This window comes from Ornithorhynchus anatinus, chromosome 2 (assembly GCF_004115215.2).
Source record: "Ornithorhynchus anatinus isolate Pmale09 chromosome 2, mOrnAna1.pri.v4, whole genome shotgun sequence".
Classification (NCBI taxonomy): domain Eukaryota; kingdom Metazoa; phylum Chordata; class Mammalia; order Monotremata; family Ornithorhynchidae; genus Ornithorhynchus; species Ornithorhynchus anatinus.
Genome location: NC_041729.1, coordinates 613,007 through 630,968, shown reverse-complemented (window position 1 = coordinate 630,968; position 17,962 = coordinate 613,007). Strand labels below are relative to the sequence as shown.

At 52.8% G+C, this 17,962-nt stretch overlaps 1 protein-coding gene across 1 annotated transcript; it reads left to right on the top strand.

Annotated features, from left to right (window-relative positions):
• Positions 1-484: 484 nt before the first annotated feature.
• On the top strand, positions 485-11,150 carry AMDHD2 (amidohydrolase domain containing 2). The gene is made up of 11 exons (XM_029049246.2): positions 485-587; positions 682-818; positions 1,408-1,547; positions 6,740-6,794; positions 7,563-7,775; positions 8,102-8,190; positions 8,395-8,539; positions 8,635-8,742; positions 9,597-9,665; positions 9,902-10,003; positions 10,190-11,150. The coding sequence occupies exons 1-11, from the start codon at positions 493-495 to the stop codon at positions 10,276-10,278; spliced, it is 1,242 nt and encodes a 413-aa protein (XP_028905079.1). The 5' UTR covers positions 485-492; the 3' UTR covers positions 10,279-11,150.
• The last annotated feature ends 6,812 nt before the right edge of the window (positions 11,151-17,962 follow it).

The window sequence follows — 17,962 nt, the reverse complement described above, 5'->3', positions numbered from 1 at the left end:
CGGCAACAGATAGAGACGGTCCCTGCCGTTTGACGGGCTTACGGTCTAATCGGGGGAGACGGACAGACAAGAACAATAAAGCCCGTCAAAGGGCAGGGACTGTCTCTGTTCCCGATTTGTCCATTCCAAGCGCTTAGTCCAGTGCTCTGCACATAGTAAGCGCTCAATAAATACGATTGAATGAATGAATGAATGTACACCTCACTAACAAAATGTTCTCGTCAGCTACCGGCCCCTCCCGCCCCCTTCCTGGCGCCCCCTCCTGGCCATCCCCCGCCATGTCCCCGCCCCGTGTCCCCGCCCCTTTCCGGGTGCTCATTGGGCCGCGCCGAAGGGGGCGGGGCTTAATCCGGCCCGGGTCACGTGTCGGGGGCCCCGCCCTGGTCAGGTGACGGGGGTGGAAGGGGGAGGTGGAGAGGGAGCCACGTGACTGCGCCTGCCCGGCCGCGCCCCTCCCCCTCTCCCTCCCCCTCTCCCTCCCCCCTCCGCAGGATGCCTTCCCCCCAGCCCGGCTCCGGCCCCGGCTCCGGCTCCCACATCATCCAGTTCACCAACTGCAGGATCCTGCGGGACCACGCGTTGCTCAGGTCCGGCCGGGGGGCGCAGCCGGAGGGCATCCGCGGGGGCCCCGGGGCCGGGGCGGGGAGGGAGGGCCGGTCCTGGCCGAGCTCTGCCTTGCAGGGAGGACCTGTGGGTGCGGGATGGCCGGATCCTGGATCCCGAGAAGCTCTTCTTCGAGGAGAAGGCCTCGGCCGACCGGCGGCTCGATTGTGAGGGCGGCATCCTGGCCCCCGGATTCATCGATGTGCAGATCAATGGTGATCGGGGGCGGGGAGGGAGAGGGGGTGGCTGGGCACTGGGGGGGAGGAGATACCTGGGCATTGGGGGGAGGGGGTACCTGGGCATTGGGGGAGAGGGGGTACCTGGGCACTGGGGGAGAGGGGGTGGCTGGGCACTGGGGGAGAGGGGGTGGCTGGGCACTGGGGGGAGGGGGTGGCTGGGCACTGGGGGGGAGGGGGTGGCTGGGCACTGGGGGGGAGGGGGTGGCTGGGCATTGGGGGGGAGGGGGTGGCTGGGCACTGGGGGGGGAGCGGGTGGCTGGGCACTGGGGGGAGGGGGTGGCTGGGCACTATGGGGGGGAGGAGGTGGCTGGGCACTGGGGGGGAGGAGGTGGCTGGGCACTTGGGGGGGAGGAGGTGGTTGGGCACTTGGGGGGGAGGAGGTGGTTGGGCACTGGGGGGGAGGAGGCACCTGGGCACTGGGCGGAGGGGTTGGCTGGGCACTGGTGGGGAGGGGTGGCTGGGCACTGGGGCAGGGGAGAAGCAGGGTATGGCATGGGGGCTCAGGCGCCCCAAAGGAAGGGGAGGTTCTGAGGAGTACGAGGTCACTTCTTGTCTCTGCTTCCAGGTGGCTTTGGGGTGGACTTCTCTCTGGCCAGTGAAGATGTGGGGTCAGGGGTTGCCTTGGTTGCCCACAAGATCCTGTCCCATGGGGTCACTTCCTTCTGCCCGACCCTGGTCTCTTCTCCACCAGAAGTTTACCACAAGGTGAGGTTGGGGCTGGGGAGGAGCCAGGAAATGGCTGATCACCTGTGACCTTCCACGGGCTGGGGAAGAGGTGGGAACACCAGTTGGGGGAGAGGGGGCTCTGCAGGCAAGAAGAACAAGGTCCGCGCTGACCCACGCTTCTGTCCGAGAGAGCGTAAAAGCCCAGCTTCCTATGGGGCTGGGGCCCAGGAGCCTTTCAAAACTTCCCTTCCCGCCTCCCCCAACACATACACACCTCCAGCATATCCAACAAGTCGTAAATGGTTTGGTCAATTCGAGTAGAACCACTCCTGCTCATCTTCTTGATCATTCAGTGGCATTTCCTGAGCACCTACTGTGTGCAGAGCGCTGTACTAAGCACTCGGGAGAGGACAGTAAAGTTAGTACACATGAACCCTGACCTCAGGGAGCTTACAGTCTAGCAGGGGAGACAGACACTAAAGTCACCGTTTCCCCCTGGGTTCCAGCGGAAGCACATCAGGCAGGGATGAGAGAAGGTGAGCGAGTCACTGGCACTAGAATTAACTCCTCCGCGTAGGGTCTCCGTTCTGAAGATCCCAACACGGAGGCTTGTCTATTTTCAATCATTATTATCAATGGTACTTATTGAGCACTTACTGTGTGCAGAGTACCGTACCAAGCACCTGGGCGAGTACAGTGCAACAGAGTTGGCAGACGTGTTCCCTATCCACAACAACATAGTAGACAGATTCCTCACCATTTTTAACTGTTCTCTTTCAAGCCTCTTTCCCCTCACCAACAAGCCCTGTCAGGATCCCACTGGCCCCTCTAGCTATCACCTCATTTCACTGCCCCACGTCAAAATAATCATAATAATCATGGCAATAACTGTGGTATTTAAGTGCTGTCTGCTAAACACTGAGAGGTAGACACAAGAGAATCAGATCAGACACATGGTCTAATGGAAATTCCGGGCCTGGGAGTCAGAGCTCTTGGGTTCTCATCCCTACTCTGCCCTTGGCTTGCTGGGTGACCTTGGTAAATCACTTCACTTCTCTGGGATTTAGTTACCTCATTTAATGGAGATTAAGACTGTGAGCCCCCTGTGGGACAGGGACTGGGTCCAACCTAATTAGTTCGTACCTACTCCAACACTTAGTACAGTGCCTGGCACATAGTAAGCTCCTAACAAATGCCATTAAAAACAACAACAAAAAGCTATTTAACCCCCCACTTTTCCGATAAGGAAACAGGCCCAGAGCAATGAAATGGCCTGTCCTGAATCATACAGCAGACAAATTGCCAGAGCTGGGATTAGAACCCAGGTCTCCTGATTCCTAGCCCTGTGCTCTTTCCGCCAGACCATGCTGCTTCTCCAAGCTTCTCAAATGGATTATGTGCTAATCTATCAGTAATATTTATTGAGCATCTACTAGGAGCAAAACACTGTACTAAGTGCTGAGGAAAGTTAAGCGGAATTAGGAAAACAGGTCCCTGTCCTCAAGGACCTTCCAATCTAGTAGGAATGATAGACATTGAAATCAATTGTAGATAGGAAGTGGTGACAGAGTCTGAATAGAAGCGTCATGGTCTAGTGGATAGAGCACGGGCCTGGAAGTCAGAAGGTCATGGGTTCTAATCCCGGTTCTGCCACTTGCCTGCTGTGTGACCTTGGCCAAGTCACTTAACTTCTCTGAGCCGCAGTTATCTGTAAAAAGAGGATCGAGACTGTGAGCGCCATGTGGGACAGGGACTGTGTCCAATCCGATTTGCTTGTATCCACCCCAGCGCCTGGCACATAATAAGCACTTAACAAATACCAACGTTATTATTATTATCATTACAAAAGTGAGAGAACCGAGTGTTTAGGTGACAGGAAAGTGCTGAAGCGATGGTGGGCAGTGAAGGGGTAGGGGGAAGGAGATTAAGCATTGATCAGGGAAGACCTTCTCTTCTTCCCTCCACTCACCCTGCCCCGGAGATGTGATGCCAGGAAGGCTTGAAAGATGGCGAGAGCAGCAGTCAGCCGGATGTGCAGGGAGAGGGAGTTCCAGACAGAAGGTAGGGTGTGAGCAAGTAGTGTGTGACAGGAGAGACGAGGATGGGGCATACTGAGAAGGCTATGAGAAGCAGCGTGGCTCAGTGGAAAGAGCACGGGCATGGGAGTCAGAGGTCGTGGGTTCGAATCCTGGCTCTGCCACTTGTCAGCTGCATGACTTTGGGCAAGTCACTTCACTTCTCTGTGCCTCAGTTCCCTCATTTGTAAAATGGGGATTAAGACTGTGAGCCTCATGTGAGACAACCTGATTACCCTGTACCTACCCCAGCGCTTAGAACACTGCTCCGCATATAGTAAGCGCTTAACAAATACCAACATTAGGCTGCTTGGAGAGGAGTAAAGTGTACAGCCCAGAGTGGACTGCTGGGAGAAGAGAGGACTTATGTACATATCTTTAAATGATGTATTATAAATAATTTACTCATATTAATGTCTGCCTCCCCCTCTAGACTGGAAGCACGCTATGGGCAGGGAACGTTTCAACTAATTCTCTTCTGTAGTGCTCTCTCAAGTGCTTAGTACAGTACTCTGCACATAGTAAGAGTTCAGTAAATATGATTGATTGATAAGTAGGTGGGAGAGTGTCAGTAAACTGAGTCCTGCCCTCAAGGAACTTATGGTGTAGTAAGGGAGAGAGTTGAAGGAGTGAGTGCCTTAGAGCTGAAGATCTGTAGTGTTGATTTGATAGAGAGAGGAGCCCCAGAGCACTTATGTACATACCTTATATATTATTATAAATTATTTCTTTATATTAATGTCTGTCTGTACCTCTAGCCTGTAAGCTTATTGTGGGCAGGCTAACAACATGCCTAACAACTCTGTCATAGTGTACTCTCCCAAGCACTTAGCACTGTGATCTGCAGACAGTGCTCAATAAATACCATGGATGATGATGATGATGATGATTGATGATTAAGAGACAACCTTGGGAGGATTTTGAAGAGTGGAGAGATGTATTATCTCTGCCTCGCTGACTTCTCTCCCAGCTCCCCTCTTTAGCTGTGGCCCCCTTTGCTCCATCAACACCACCCTCTCCAAGGTCTCTGATGACTGTCTCCTAGCCAAGTCCAAGGGGCTCCATTCTGTCCTCCTTGGTCGCTCGGCCCCCTTCCCCTTGAAAACCCTGTCCAGCCTTGGTTTCACCCACACAGTCCTCACAAGGCTTTCCTCCTACTTCACCAACTGCACCTTCTCCAGCTCCTTTCTGGATTCTCCCCCATTCCTCATCTGCTAAATGTGGGGACCCCAGAAGCCTCTGTCCTGGATCCCCTTCCCATCTTCTTCCCAAAAGCCCATCTCCTCCAGGAAGTGTTCCCTGGTGGTTTTCTACCACTCCTGGCTTGGCCCTCCCAACACCATCATCCCTCTTAGCACTGGTGGCCACCAGGCTCTCTTCAATCGATCAATTGTTCAACTGTATTTCAGCACCAATAAATGTCTGTGTCCCTCTCCTTATTGATTCTTTCTTTCCTTACTCTCGCTACTCCTTTAAGCCTTTGATATTTACCCTATCCCTACAGCACTCTTGGTAATATCCATAATTTCTTTTAAAGTCTGTCTCCCCCTCTAGATTGTAAGCTCCTTATAGGCAGGGAGCAGGTCCACTAACTCTTGTACTTCCCCAAGTGCTTAGTACAGTGCTCTGCATATAGTAAGTGCTCAATAAATACCATTGATTGATTAATTACTCCAGGTATATCTTTGATTCTCCTCCCATTTCCATGAACTGAAAATAATTTCCAGCCCTCTGTTTTCCCTACTAGAACGTAAGCTCTTTGAAGGCAGGGAACACGTCTCTACCCTCCGCTGTGCTCTCTCAGTGCTCCACACATAGTAGGTGGTCACTGGGCCTGCTACTGGCAGATTCCTAGCCATTTGGCCAGGTTTCCTTCTTTTGGGTTTTCCCCTTTCAGGTCTTTCTAGAGGCAATGTTGCCTAGTGGAAAGATCCCTCGGCTGGGAGTCGGGTGATCTGGGTTCTAGTCCCAGCTCTGCTCCCGGATTCAAGCAAGGCACTGCACCTCTCTGGAACTCGGTCTCTTCCTCTATGAAATGGGGAAAAGATCACTTCTGTCCTTCTCCAATTGCGAATCCTACGTGAGACAGGGACTGTGTCCAACCTGATTACCTTGAAACTGCCCCAGCACTGAGCTCAAAAGCAATAATGAAAATTGTGGTATTTGTTAAGTGCTTACTGTGTGCCAAGCACTGTACTAAGTGCTGGGGTAGATACAGGATAATCAGGTCCCACATCGGGTTAACGGCCTATGTAGGACGGAAAACAGGTATTGAATCCCCATTTTGCCGATGATGGAACTGAGGCACAGAGAAGTGAAGTGACTTGCCTAAGGTCACACAACAGGCACGAGGCAGAACAATGGTTAGAATCCAGGTCCTCAGACTGCCAGGCCCATGCTCTTTCCATTAGGCCAGGCCACTTCTCAGTTCTGGGATTATGGAGTTGGGCCAAGCTCCCCCTCTTCAGAGTAGGGCTTTCCCACGATTCTCTTCGCGCTAATGTCCTACAAGCCCAAAAGTATTTTAAGTGCTTACTATGCTTCAAGCACTGTACTAAGCTCTGGGGTAGATACAAGCTAACCAGGTCAGGCTCAGTCCCTATCCCTCCTGGGGCTCACAATCTAAGTAGGAGGGAGAACAAGACATTAAGGGAAGCAGCATGGCTCAGTGGAAAGAGCCTGGGCTTGGGAGTCAGAGGTCGTGGGTTCTAATCCCAGCTCTGCTGCTTGTTAGCTGTGTGACCTGGGGCAAGTCACTTAGCTTCTCTGTGCCTCAGTTATCTCATCTGGAAAATGTGGATGAAGACCGTGAACCCAGCGTGGGACAACCTGATGACCTTGTATCTACCCCAGAGCTTAGAACAGTGCTTGACACATAGTAAGCATTTAACAAATACCAACATTATTATTATTATTATTCAATCCCCATTTTATAGACGAGGAAACAGGCCCAGTGAAGCGACGTGTCCAATGTCACCCGAGCCGGGATTAGAACCCAGATCTGACTCCCAGGCCCGGGCTCTTTCCGCTAGACTGTGATGCTTTCTCAAAGGTCCCCTGGGAGCAGGGGGTGGCTCATGGGCAGGGGAGCTGACCCTGGTGGTGGTAATTGCCCATCCCTGTCGCCTCCCCCACCCCCCGCCCCCCAACCTCCAGGTGCTTCCTCAGATCCAGGTGAGACGCGGCGGCCCCCACGGGGCAGGGGTCCTTGGTGAGTGGTAACGACCCCCTCTGTTTCTGCTCCTCCCTCAGTCCCCTCTCGCTTCTCCCTCTTTGGCGATCCATTCATTCATTCAATCGTATTTATTGAGCGCTTACTGTGTGCGGAGCACTGTACTTAGTGCTTGGAGAGTACAATTTGGCAACAGATAGAGACAATCCCTACCCAACAACGGGATCACAGTCTGGAAGGGGGAGACAGACCATAAAACAAAACTAGTAGAGAGGCATCAGTAGATTCTCCTCCTCCAGAGCACAAGTGGCCTGAAGGCTGGGGATGGGGCCCCCTCCTCCTCTTCATATGGAACTTTCCCAGATGTGTCATCCACAGGGGATGTTCCATAAATACCATTTCTGCTCCTCCCTCTCTCCTGCTGCAGCTCCTAATATCCCTCAATCAGTCATATTTATTGAGCGCTTATGTGTGCAGAGCACTGCAGTCAGTCAGTTGTATTTATTAGCGCTTATTCTGTGCAGAACACTGTACTAAGTGCTTGGGAGAGTACAATAGAACAATAAACAGACAATAAAATAAGCTCCAAGGAGCTCACAGTCTAGAGGGACTGTGGTAAGTGCTTGGGGAACTACCCTACAAGAGAGTTGGTAGACATGTTCCCTGCCCACAGTGTGCTTTCTAGTCTACATGGGGGAATCCCTCTGTCCTTTTGGGGGCCAGGCTGGCCTGGCCAGAGGAACCCGTGGGGCCTTCTGGGATCTGGCCCGGCCCTCTGGGGTCCCACCTCCTTCCCCTCTCCCGCAGGAGTGCACCTGGAAGGGCCATTCATCAGCCGGGAAAAGCGAGGCGCGCACCCCGAGTCCTGCCTCCGCTCCTTCACCCATGGGGCCCTTCAGGATGTGCTGGCCACCTATGGAAACCTGGATTCGGTCCGCATCATCACCCTGGCCCCCGAGCTCGACCGCAGCGGAGAGGTCATCCGGGCACTGACCACCCGTGGAATCTGCGTCTCCCTTGGTAACCACCGGCAGGGACTGGGTGGGGTGGGTCAATCTCCTTTGTTGATGGGCAGGGACTGGGTGTGAGTGGGCCAATCTCCCTCGGTAACAGGTAGCGATTTGTGGGGTGCCTGAGGCTGCCTCATGGACCACTTCCCTTTTATGGGAGCCTTCTTGGAAGGCAAGGTGGGGCGGAAGGATCAGGGCCTCAGGACCAACCCCAGGATGCGTGGTGGAGCTGGTAGGGTTGAATTTTCTCCAGCTGGGGGAGGAGGAAGTGCAGACTTGTCTGTCTCCCTGAAAGTCCCCCCACCCCGCCCCCACCCCCCGCAACCCAAACCCCAGGTCACTCTGTGGCAAACCTGCGTGAGGCAGAGGAGGCTGTGCTGCAGGGAGCTTCTTTCATCACCCACCTCTTCAACGCCATGCTGCCCGTGAGTGACCTCCGCTGACCATTCCGGCCCCCACCCCAGATTGTCTGTTGGGGCTTTACCCTCCCCAGCGTCTCCCTGCCGGTCTTGGGGTGTTTCCCCAAGCCCCTGGGTGTCTCCTCCTCCTCCCACCCTGGCCCTGGGTCCCTCCCCCCTTCCCATCCGTGGGGTCCCCCCAACCCTGCCTGTCGGGTCTCTCCGTGTCAGTTCCACCACCGAGACCCCGGCATCGTGGGGCTGCTGACAAGTGAGCGGATCCCAGCCGGGAGGCAGGTGTTCTACGGCATGATTGCAGATGGAGTCCACACCAACCCCGCAGCCCTGCGCATCGCACACCGTGCTGACCCCCGGGGTGAGGGCCGGCTGCCAGGCGGGGGAGAGCTGGGGGGCAGGGCACGGGGGCAGTCGGGGGACCTGCTGACTGGGGCGGGCGTGTCCCCTACCCAGGGTTGGTGTTGGTGACAGATGCCATCCAGGCCATGGGTCTGGGCAATGGACGCCACACGCTGGGCCAGCAAGTGGTTGAAGTGGATGGACTGACCGCCTTTGTGGCTGGTGAGGAGGCTGGGGTGATGGGGAGGAAGGGGATGGGGTTCGGTAGTACAGCAGCCTCAGGTGGTGGGAGGTGGGGGTGTTTGTGGCCCGTGGCCTATTGGTCTGCCTCTTCACCTCTCTGTCAGTTGTATTTATTGAGCGCTTACTGTGTGCAGAACACTATTAAGCGTTTGGGAGAGTGCAATGCAACAATAAATAGACACATTCCCTGCCCACAACGGGTTTACAGTCCAGAGGAGAAGCTGCGCAGCCTAGGGGAAAGAGCATGGGCCTGGCAGTTGGTAGACCTGCCTTCTAATTCCAACTCTGCCACTTGTCTGCTGTGCAGTCTTTGGCAAGTCACTACTTTGTGTCTGTTTCTTCATCTGTAAAATGGGAGTTCAATACCCATTCTCCCTCCCACTTGCACTGTGAGGCCCATGTGGGACAGGGGCTGGGCTGACCCGATTATCTTGTATCTATCCCAGCGCTTAGTACAGTGCTTGGCAAATAGTAAGAGCTTAACAAATACCATAGTGATGATGATTATTGTTGAATTTTGGGGACCAGGTGATGTACCCTGAGGAAACTGGCCCTGTCTCTTCTCCTATAGTCTTGTCCTCCTTTTCTCCTCATAACTCGTCCTGAACTTTTGTTTTAAAATTTTTTTAAATGGTATTTGTTAAGCGTTTGCTCTATATCAAGCCCTGTTCTAAGTGCTCAGCTAAAATCAAGTTAATCAGATCGAACATAGTCCCTGCCCCACATAGGGCTCACAGTCTTAAGTAGGACTGTTTCCCCCCTCACACTTCCCCTCCTCCTCCTGCTACCCTACCCTACCCTGATCCCTCTCCCAACCCATACCCACCCCCCAGGCACGAAGACATTGAGCGGCAGCGTGGCCACCATGGATGCCTGCGTGCGCCATTTCCGGGAGGCCTCAGGTGAGCCGAGCGTCTCCGGGAACTGGGGAAGGGGCAGGCGTCTCGGAGCTCCTGCCCCGCCTGCTGAGTCTCGCTCAGTGCAGTGTTCCAGACCCATGATCCTCTGCCCTCAGTTCACACTAATGCTTGATTTGGGCCGAGTGGAAGGAGTGGTGTGGTGGCGGGGGTGGTCTGGGGGCAGGCCGGTGCAGGGGCTGAGGAGCCCAGCCCAGCGGGGTCTCCCCTCCTCCCCACAGGTTGCAGTGTGGAGATGGCGCTCGAGGCTGCATCTCTGCACCCTGCCCAGCTGCTCGGCATCGAGAAGCAAAAAGGGACCTTGGACTATGGCGCCGATGCAGGTAGAGCCGGGGGGCTGTGGGATGAGGGGAGCAGACCCCGAGGTGGGGGGGCATTGAGGGGCACTGGTGGGACGGGTGGGAGATGTGCTCTACAGTGGTGTTGGGGGACAGCGAAGGGGCCTTCTGTCATCACTCCCCCAGCCGCCCATCATCACTCCCCCGGTCCTCCATATTTTGCCCTCCCAGATTTCGTCATGCTGGATGACTCCCTGCACGTCCAAGCGACTTACATTGCCGGGGAACTGGTCTGGAGAGCTGGTGAATCTGCTCGGTGATGCTGCTGTAGAGAAAGTCTCGCCCCCTGCCCCTCCTCCTGCCCCTCCACCCACACATACACATACTGGTGACTCCACACCCGCCACAGGATCGGGGGTGATGAGAGGACACGCTGAGTGGCCGGACCACTCCCCCGAAATCACTGGCCTCCATTGCACAGGTGCTGGGACCCGATCCTCCTCTCTCAGAGGATCATGGGTTTAGAGGCTTCAGCCTAAACCACCCATCCCTTCTGATTGGTGTGAATGGGTCTTCCTTCCCTTCTCAGAAACCCCTTAGGTGTCTGTCCATCCTTCCTTCCCTAGTCTGTTCTCCAGTCCCATCAAGCCCTCTGACCCCAGGACAGCTTGGATGACGGGTTCCAAGCCGGACTGTTTTCCTAGTTGCCCGGGCCACTGGGAACCAGGATTGGAAGTGGGAAACTGGAGCCAACGCCACCCCAGGACTGCTCGCCCATCCCTGCCTCCTGCTCAGTGCCTCTGCCTCGTCCTGAACCACCCAAGGGCCAGACTCTTTTGGCCTCCAGCAGCAGGCTCCCAGCACCCCCACTGGGCAGGCAGTCTCCCGCTGTGGACCACCGGGACTGGGGCTGGAACCGGCCCTCAACTCGGGGAGGGAGAAGTGTCCACATCCCAGAGGGCAGATGGGAGGGCTGCCCTTCCCCCTCCGCCCAACTCCTTGTCACTGGGTTGGGGCTTGAGGGATCTGCCTTCCCTCCAGCACCAGCTCAAAACTGGGCTCCAGGGACTGAGCCTGGGGCTGGGCCCCCTTTCTCCCTCTGCACCGTCCCTCCCCGTGCCCGGGTCTGACCCTCCAATCAAACAAATAAGATGGGAAAAACCACAGTTTCGTGCTGGGGCACATATCTCCAGCTTCGTTGTTTTCATTGGAAGTTAGGGGCCCAGTTGTCCTTCCTTATTGAAGCTGGGACTGAGAGGGGGGATGAGAGTGTCTTGGTGGAGACAAAGTGCTGGCAAACACTGGGTGCTCGGGAGGCAGCGGGGTGGTCAGCAAACAGCTCTAGCCAGGGGACGGGGTCGCTCGGGGGAGGATGGCCGGAGAAGAGGCCGGCAGAAGCAGGGCTCCAATTTGGGCCGAGCAGAGGAGGCAGAGTCACCTGGGAGTGTGTACAGGGAGGGAGAGCCGTCGGCGGAGGGAGTGGGGAGGGGTCCTGCCTTTGCTGGGGCCAGGTCAGGTGAGACATGGAGATTGATCAGTCAGAGGCCTTTAATGAGTGGGTACTTAGTGTGGGCAAAACACTGTTCTAAGCTCTGGAGAATATTGAGTAGAAAGTGCAGGGCCTGCTCTCAAGGAGTTCACCGTCTAATGGGGGAAGAAGGGGAGGCAGATAGAAACTAATTACAAAAGGTAAGAGAAGAGCTCCAACTGGGGGGCAGCTAGAAAGTGGAAAGAAGGATGAGGATGTGCTATCATACCAGAGACAGCAGTGGCCACAGGGGCAGCACCTGTTCACCTGGCCGACTGGATGAGAGTGTGGATTGGCTCCAAGGAAACCATCCCCACTGCTGGAAGCACAACTCCTGCACAGGCTGTGCTGGTGATGGGACACTGATTTCCCCTCTCTGCTATTGGTGCCTGAGCAGCGCTCCCTCTGAAGGCTGGGGCCAGAGATGGGCCCATAAGGCTCAGTCAAACAATCAGTGGTATTCATTGAGCACTAACTGAGTGCAGGGCACTGTTCTAAATGCTCCAGAGAGTTCAACAGATGTAGACACGATCCCTGCCCACAAGGAACTATCAGAGTAGAGGTGGAGGCGGATATAAAAATAAATTACAGATGGATCTGTACTTGTGGGGGCAGTCCCCAGACCCTGCCTGTAACCTTCAGAACCTGTGTCTGGCCCTTAGGCCCCAACTCCAGCTCCCAGCCCCCTTCTTGGGTCCTCAGAACCCGCCTGCAGCCCCCAGACCCTACCTCCAATCAATCAGGAGCATTTATTGAGTGCTTACTGTGTGCAGAACACCATTCTAAGCACTTGGTAGAGTAAAAGCAACGTAGCTTAGTGGATAGAGCACAGGCCTGGGAGTCAGAAGGAACTGGGTTCTAATGCCGACTCCGCCACTTGTCTACTATGTGCCCCTGAGCAAGTCACTTAACTTCTCTGTGCCTTAGTTCCCTCATCTGTAAAATGGAGATTAAATGTATGGTATTAAGCCCCATGTGGGACAGGACTTTGTCCAACCTGATTAGTTTGTATCTACCCCAATGCTTAGAATCAATCAATTTTATTTGAGTGCTTACTGTGTACAAAGTACTGTACTAAGTGATAAGAGAGTACAGTACAGCAACAAGCAGACACAGTCCCTGCCCATAACCAGCGTATTGTCTAGAGAACAGTCTTAGAACAGTGCTTGGCACATAATAAGTGCTTAACAAGTACTATAAGTATTATTAACAATTTAACGGACACATTCCCTGCCCACAATCAGTTTACAGTCTAAAGGGGGAGACAAACCTTAAAATAAATCATTCATTTAATCCTATTTATTGAGTGCTTACTGTGTGCAGAGCACTGTACTAAGCGCTTGGGAAGTACAATTCAGCAATAGAGACAGTCCCTGCCCACACTGGGCTTATAGTCTAGAAGGGGGAAGAAAGACATCAAAATAAGTAAGCAGGCGTCAATACAAATAAATAGAATTGTAGATATTAAACAGGCAATAGTAAGAATTATAGATAGGTACATATATACACAAGTGCTGTGGGGAGGGGAGGGGGGTAGAGCAAAGGGAGTGAGTTGGGGGAAGGGGGAGCTGATAAAAGGGGGGCTTGGTCTGGGAAGGCCTCCTGGAGGAGATGAAGGGGGCTTGGAAGGGGGGGAGTGTGGTGGTTTGGTGGATGTGAGGAGTGAGGACATTCCAGGACAGAGGTAGGACGTGGGCCCAGGGATCGACGGCGGGACAGGTGACAACGAGGCCCAGTGAGGAGGTGACTGGCAGCGAGGAGCGGAGTGTGAGGGCTGGGCTGGAGAAGGAGAGAAGGGAGGTGAGGTAAGAGAGGGCAAGGGGAGGGACAGCTTTGAAGTCAATAGGAGTTTTTGCTTGATATGGAGGTTGACAGGCAACCACTGGGGATTTTTGAGGAGGGGGGTGACATGAACAGAACGTTTCTATGGAAATAATGTTGGTATTTGTTAAGTGCTTACTATGTGCAGAGCACTGTTCTAAGTGCTGGGGTAGATACAGGGTAATCAGGTTGTCCCACGTGAGGCTCACAGTTAATCCCCATTTTACAGATGAGGTAACTGAGGCACAGAGAAGTTAAGTGACTTGCCCACAGTCACACAGATGACAAGGGGCAGAGCCGGGAGTCGAACTCATGACCTCTGACTCCGAAGCCCAGGTTCTTTTCCACTGAGCCACGCTGCTTCCATGGAAAGATAATCTGGGTAGCAGAGTGAAGTATGGACTGAAGTGGGGAGAGACAGGAGGTTGGGAGGTCAGAAAGGAGGTTGATACAGTAATCCAGTAGGGATAGGATAAGTGATTGTGCTAACATGGTAGCGGTTTGGATGGAGAAGAAAGGGTGGATCTTGGCGATGTTGTGAAGGTGGGACCGGCAGGATTTAGTAATAATAATGATGGCATTTGTTAAGCGCTTACTGTGTGCAAAGCACTGCTCTAAGCGCTGGGGGGGATACAAGGTCATCAGGTTGTCCCACGTGGGGCTCACAGTCTTAATCCCCATTTTACAGTTGAGGGAACTGAGACACAGAGAAGTTAAGTGACTTGCCCAAAGTCACACAGCTGGCAAGTGACAGAGCTGGGATTTGAACCCATGAATATGGGGGTTGAATGAGAGAGAGGAGTCAATGATAACACCAAGGTTACAGGTTTGTGAGGCAGAAAGGAGGATGGTGCCGTCTAGAGTGATGGGAAAGGAAAAGACAGGGTTTAGGTGGGAAGATACATTCATTCACTTTTTCAATCGTATTTATTAAGCACTTACTATGTACTGAAGACAGTATTAAGCGCTTGGAGGAGTACAATATAGCAATAAAAAAGTGGCAATTCTGTTTGTCTTGTGATTGGATTAACGTGGTAGCAGTTTGGATGGCAAGGAAAGGGCCGATTTTAGTGATGTTGTGAACGTTGAACAGACAGGAATTAAACCCCATCCCCAGCCCTCAGACCCCACATATTCACTGGGCTTGGTTCCCGCCTCTCCTGCCGCCGACCCCTGGCCCACATCCTACCACTGGCCTGGAATGCCCTCCCTCCTCACATCCCCCAAACTAATTCTCTTCTCCTCTTCAAAGCCCTACTGAGAGCTCACCTCCTCCAGGAGGCCTTCCCAGACTCAGCCCCCCTTTTCCTCTGCTCCTCCTCCCCTCCCCATCGCCCCTACTCCCTCCCTTTGCTCTACCTCCCTCTCCCCTCACCACAGCACTTGTGTATATATGTTCCTACCTATAATTCTATTTATTTATATTGATGCCTGTTTACTTGTTTTGCTGTATATGTATCTATAATTCTATTTATATTGATTTTTTTACTTGTTTTGTTGTCTGTCTCAACTTCTAGACTGTAATAATAATGATGGTATTTAAGTGCTTACTATGTGCAAAGCACTTCTTAGCACTGATAATAATAATGGTATTTGTTAAGCGCTTACTATGCGTGAAGCACTGTTCTAAGCCCTGGGGTTGATACAAGGTAGTCAAGTTGCCCCACATAGGGCTCACAGTCTTAATCCCCATTTTACAGAAGAGGTAACTGAGGCACAGAGAAGTGAAGTCACTTGCCCCAGGTCACGCAGCTGACAAGCGGCTGAGCTGGGATTAGAACCCATAACCTCTGTCTCCCAAGCCCGCGCTTTTACCTCTAAGCCACGCTGCTTCTCTTAAGCCCTGTGTGGGCAGGGATGTTCTCTCTTTATTGCTGAGTTTTGCAGAGAAGCAGCATGGCTCAGTGGAAAGAGCCAGGGCTTGGGGGTCAGAGGTCATGGGTTCAAATCACTGCTCAGCTGCTTGTCAGCTGTGTGACTTTGGGCAAGTCACTTCACTTCTCGGTGCCTCAGTTACCTCATCTGTAAAATGGGGATTAAGATTGTGAACCTCCCATGGGACAATCTGATTACCTTGTATTTAGAACAGTGCTTGGCACATAATAATAATAATAATGGCATTTAAGTGCTTACTATGTGCAAAGCACTGTTTTAAGTGCTGGGGAGGATACAAGGTCATCAGGTGGTCCCATTTGGAACTCACAGTCTTGATGCCCATTTTCCAGATGAGGTCACTGAGGCCCAGAGAAATGAAGTGACTTGACCAAAGTCACACAGCAGACAAGTGGCAGAACCGGGATTAGAACCCATGACCTCTGGGTCCCAAGCCCCTGCTCTTTCCACTGAGCCACGCTGCTCTTCCTCCACATAGTAAGTGCTTAACAAATACCAACATTATTATTATTGTCCATTCCAAGCGCTTAGTCCAGTGCTCTGAAGACCAACGCCTGCCGCTCTGACCTTTACAGTATCGCCAAGATCCGCCCTTTTCTCTCCATCCAAATGGCTATCGTGCTGGTACAAGCTCTCATAATATCCCGGCTGGATTATTGTGTCAGCCTTCTCTCTGATCTCCCTTCCTCCTGTCTCTCCCCGCTCCAGTCTATTCTTCATTCCGCTGCCCGGATCATCTTCCTGCAGAAAGGCTCTGGGCCTGTCACTCCCCTCCTTAAAATCCTCCAGTGGTTGCCTATCAACCTTTGCACGAAACAAAAACTTCTCACTCTAGGCCTCGAAGCTTCGAGGTTCTCCATCCCCTTGCCTCCTCCTACCTCTCCTCCCTTCTCTCTTTCTCCTGCCCACCCCGCACACTCCGCTCCTCTGCCGCCCACCTCCTCACCGTCCCCTGGTCATGCCTATCCCGCCCTCGACCCCCGGCCCACCTCCTCCCACTGTCCTGGAATGCCCTCCCTCCTCACCTCTGCCAAACTCACTCTCTTCCCCTCTTCAAAGCCCTTCTGAGAGCTCACCTACTCCAAGAGGCCTTCCCAGACTGAGCTCCCCTCCTTTTCCTCTGCTCCCCCTCCGCCCTCTGCTCCTCCCCTTTCCCCCTTCACCTTCCCTCAACTAAGACCCCTTCCCCCTTTCCCTCTGCTCCTCCCCCTTCCCTCAGCACTGGGCTCATTTGTATATATTTTTTATCACCCTATTTATTTTGTTAATGAGGTATACATCCCCTTCCCATCCCTGCAGCTGAGCCCCCTTTCCCTCTGCTTCCCCTCCCTCCACCCTTTGTTCCTCCTCCTCCCCTCAGCACTGTCCTAATTTGTATATATTATTTATTACCCTATTTATTCTGTTAATAAGGTGTACATCCCCTTGATTCTATTTATCATGATAATTTTGTCTTGTTTTTGTTTTGTTCTCTTTTGCTCTGCTGTCTCCCCCAATTAGACTGTGAGCCCGTCATTGGGCAGGGAGGGTCTCTATCTGTTGCCCAATTGTACATTCCCATTCCAAGCATTTAGTCCAGTGCTCTGCACAGAGTAAGCGCTCAATAAATACTATTGAAGGAATGAATCCCCTTGATTCTATTTATCTTGATAATGTTTTGTTTTGTTCTGTTTTGCTTTGCAAAACTCTGAGTCCGTCATTGGGCAGAGATGGTCTCTTTTTGTGGCCAAACTGTCCATTCCAAGCGTTAAGTCCAGTGCTCTGCATAAAGTAAGCGCTCAATAAATACTATTGAAAGAATGAATCCTCTTGATTCTATTTATCTGGATAATGTTGTCTTGTTTTGTTTTGTTTTGTTTTGTTTTGCCATCTGTCTTTCCCGCTTAGTCCGTGAGCCCGTCTTTGGGCTGTCCTCTATCTTGATGATGATGTCTTGTTCTGTTTTGCTTTGCTGTCTCCTTGATTAGACCGTGAGCCCGTCCCTGGACAGGGAGGGTTTCCATCTGTTGCCGAATTGTCCATTCCAAGCGCTGAGTCCAGTGCTCTGCATAGAGTAAGCGCTCAATAAATACGATAGAAAGAATGAATCCTCTTGATTCTATTTATCTTAATAATGTTGTTTTGTTCTGTTTCGCTTTGCCATCTCCCCCGATTAGACTGTGAGCCCGTCAATGGGCAGGGAGGGTCTCTCTCTGTGGCCCAATTGTCCATTCCAAGCGCTCTGCACAGAGTAAGCGCTCAATAAATACGATAGAAAGAATGAATCCTCTTGATTCTATTTATCTTAATAATGTTGTTTTGTTCTGTTTCGCTTTGCTGTCTCCCCCGATTAGACTGTGAGCCCGTCAATGGGCAGGGAGGGTCTCTCTCTGTGGCCCAATTGTCCATTCCAAGCGCTGAGTCCAGTGCTCTGCACAGAGTAAGCGCTCAATAAATACGATAGAAAGAATGAATCCCCTTGATTCTATTTATCTTGATAATGTTGTCTTGTTCTGTTTTGCTTTACTGTCTCCCCCGATTAGACTGTGAGCCCGTCGTTGGGCAGGGAGAGTCTCCATCTGTGGCCCAATTGTCCATTCCAAGCGGTGAGTCCAGTGCTCTGCACAGCGTAAGCGCTCAATCAATAGATTAAATGACTGACTGAATAAATAAATGGATGAAGGGCTGTCCGTCTGTCCGGTCCCGGCCCCGTGGGTCCTGGCGGAACATTGTTGCGGGCGACGGTTTCCCGAGGCTGGGGAAGGAGGGGACGGAGGCACCGG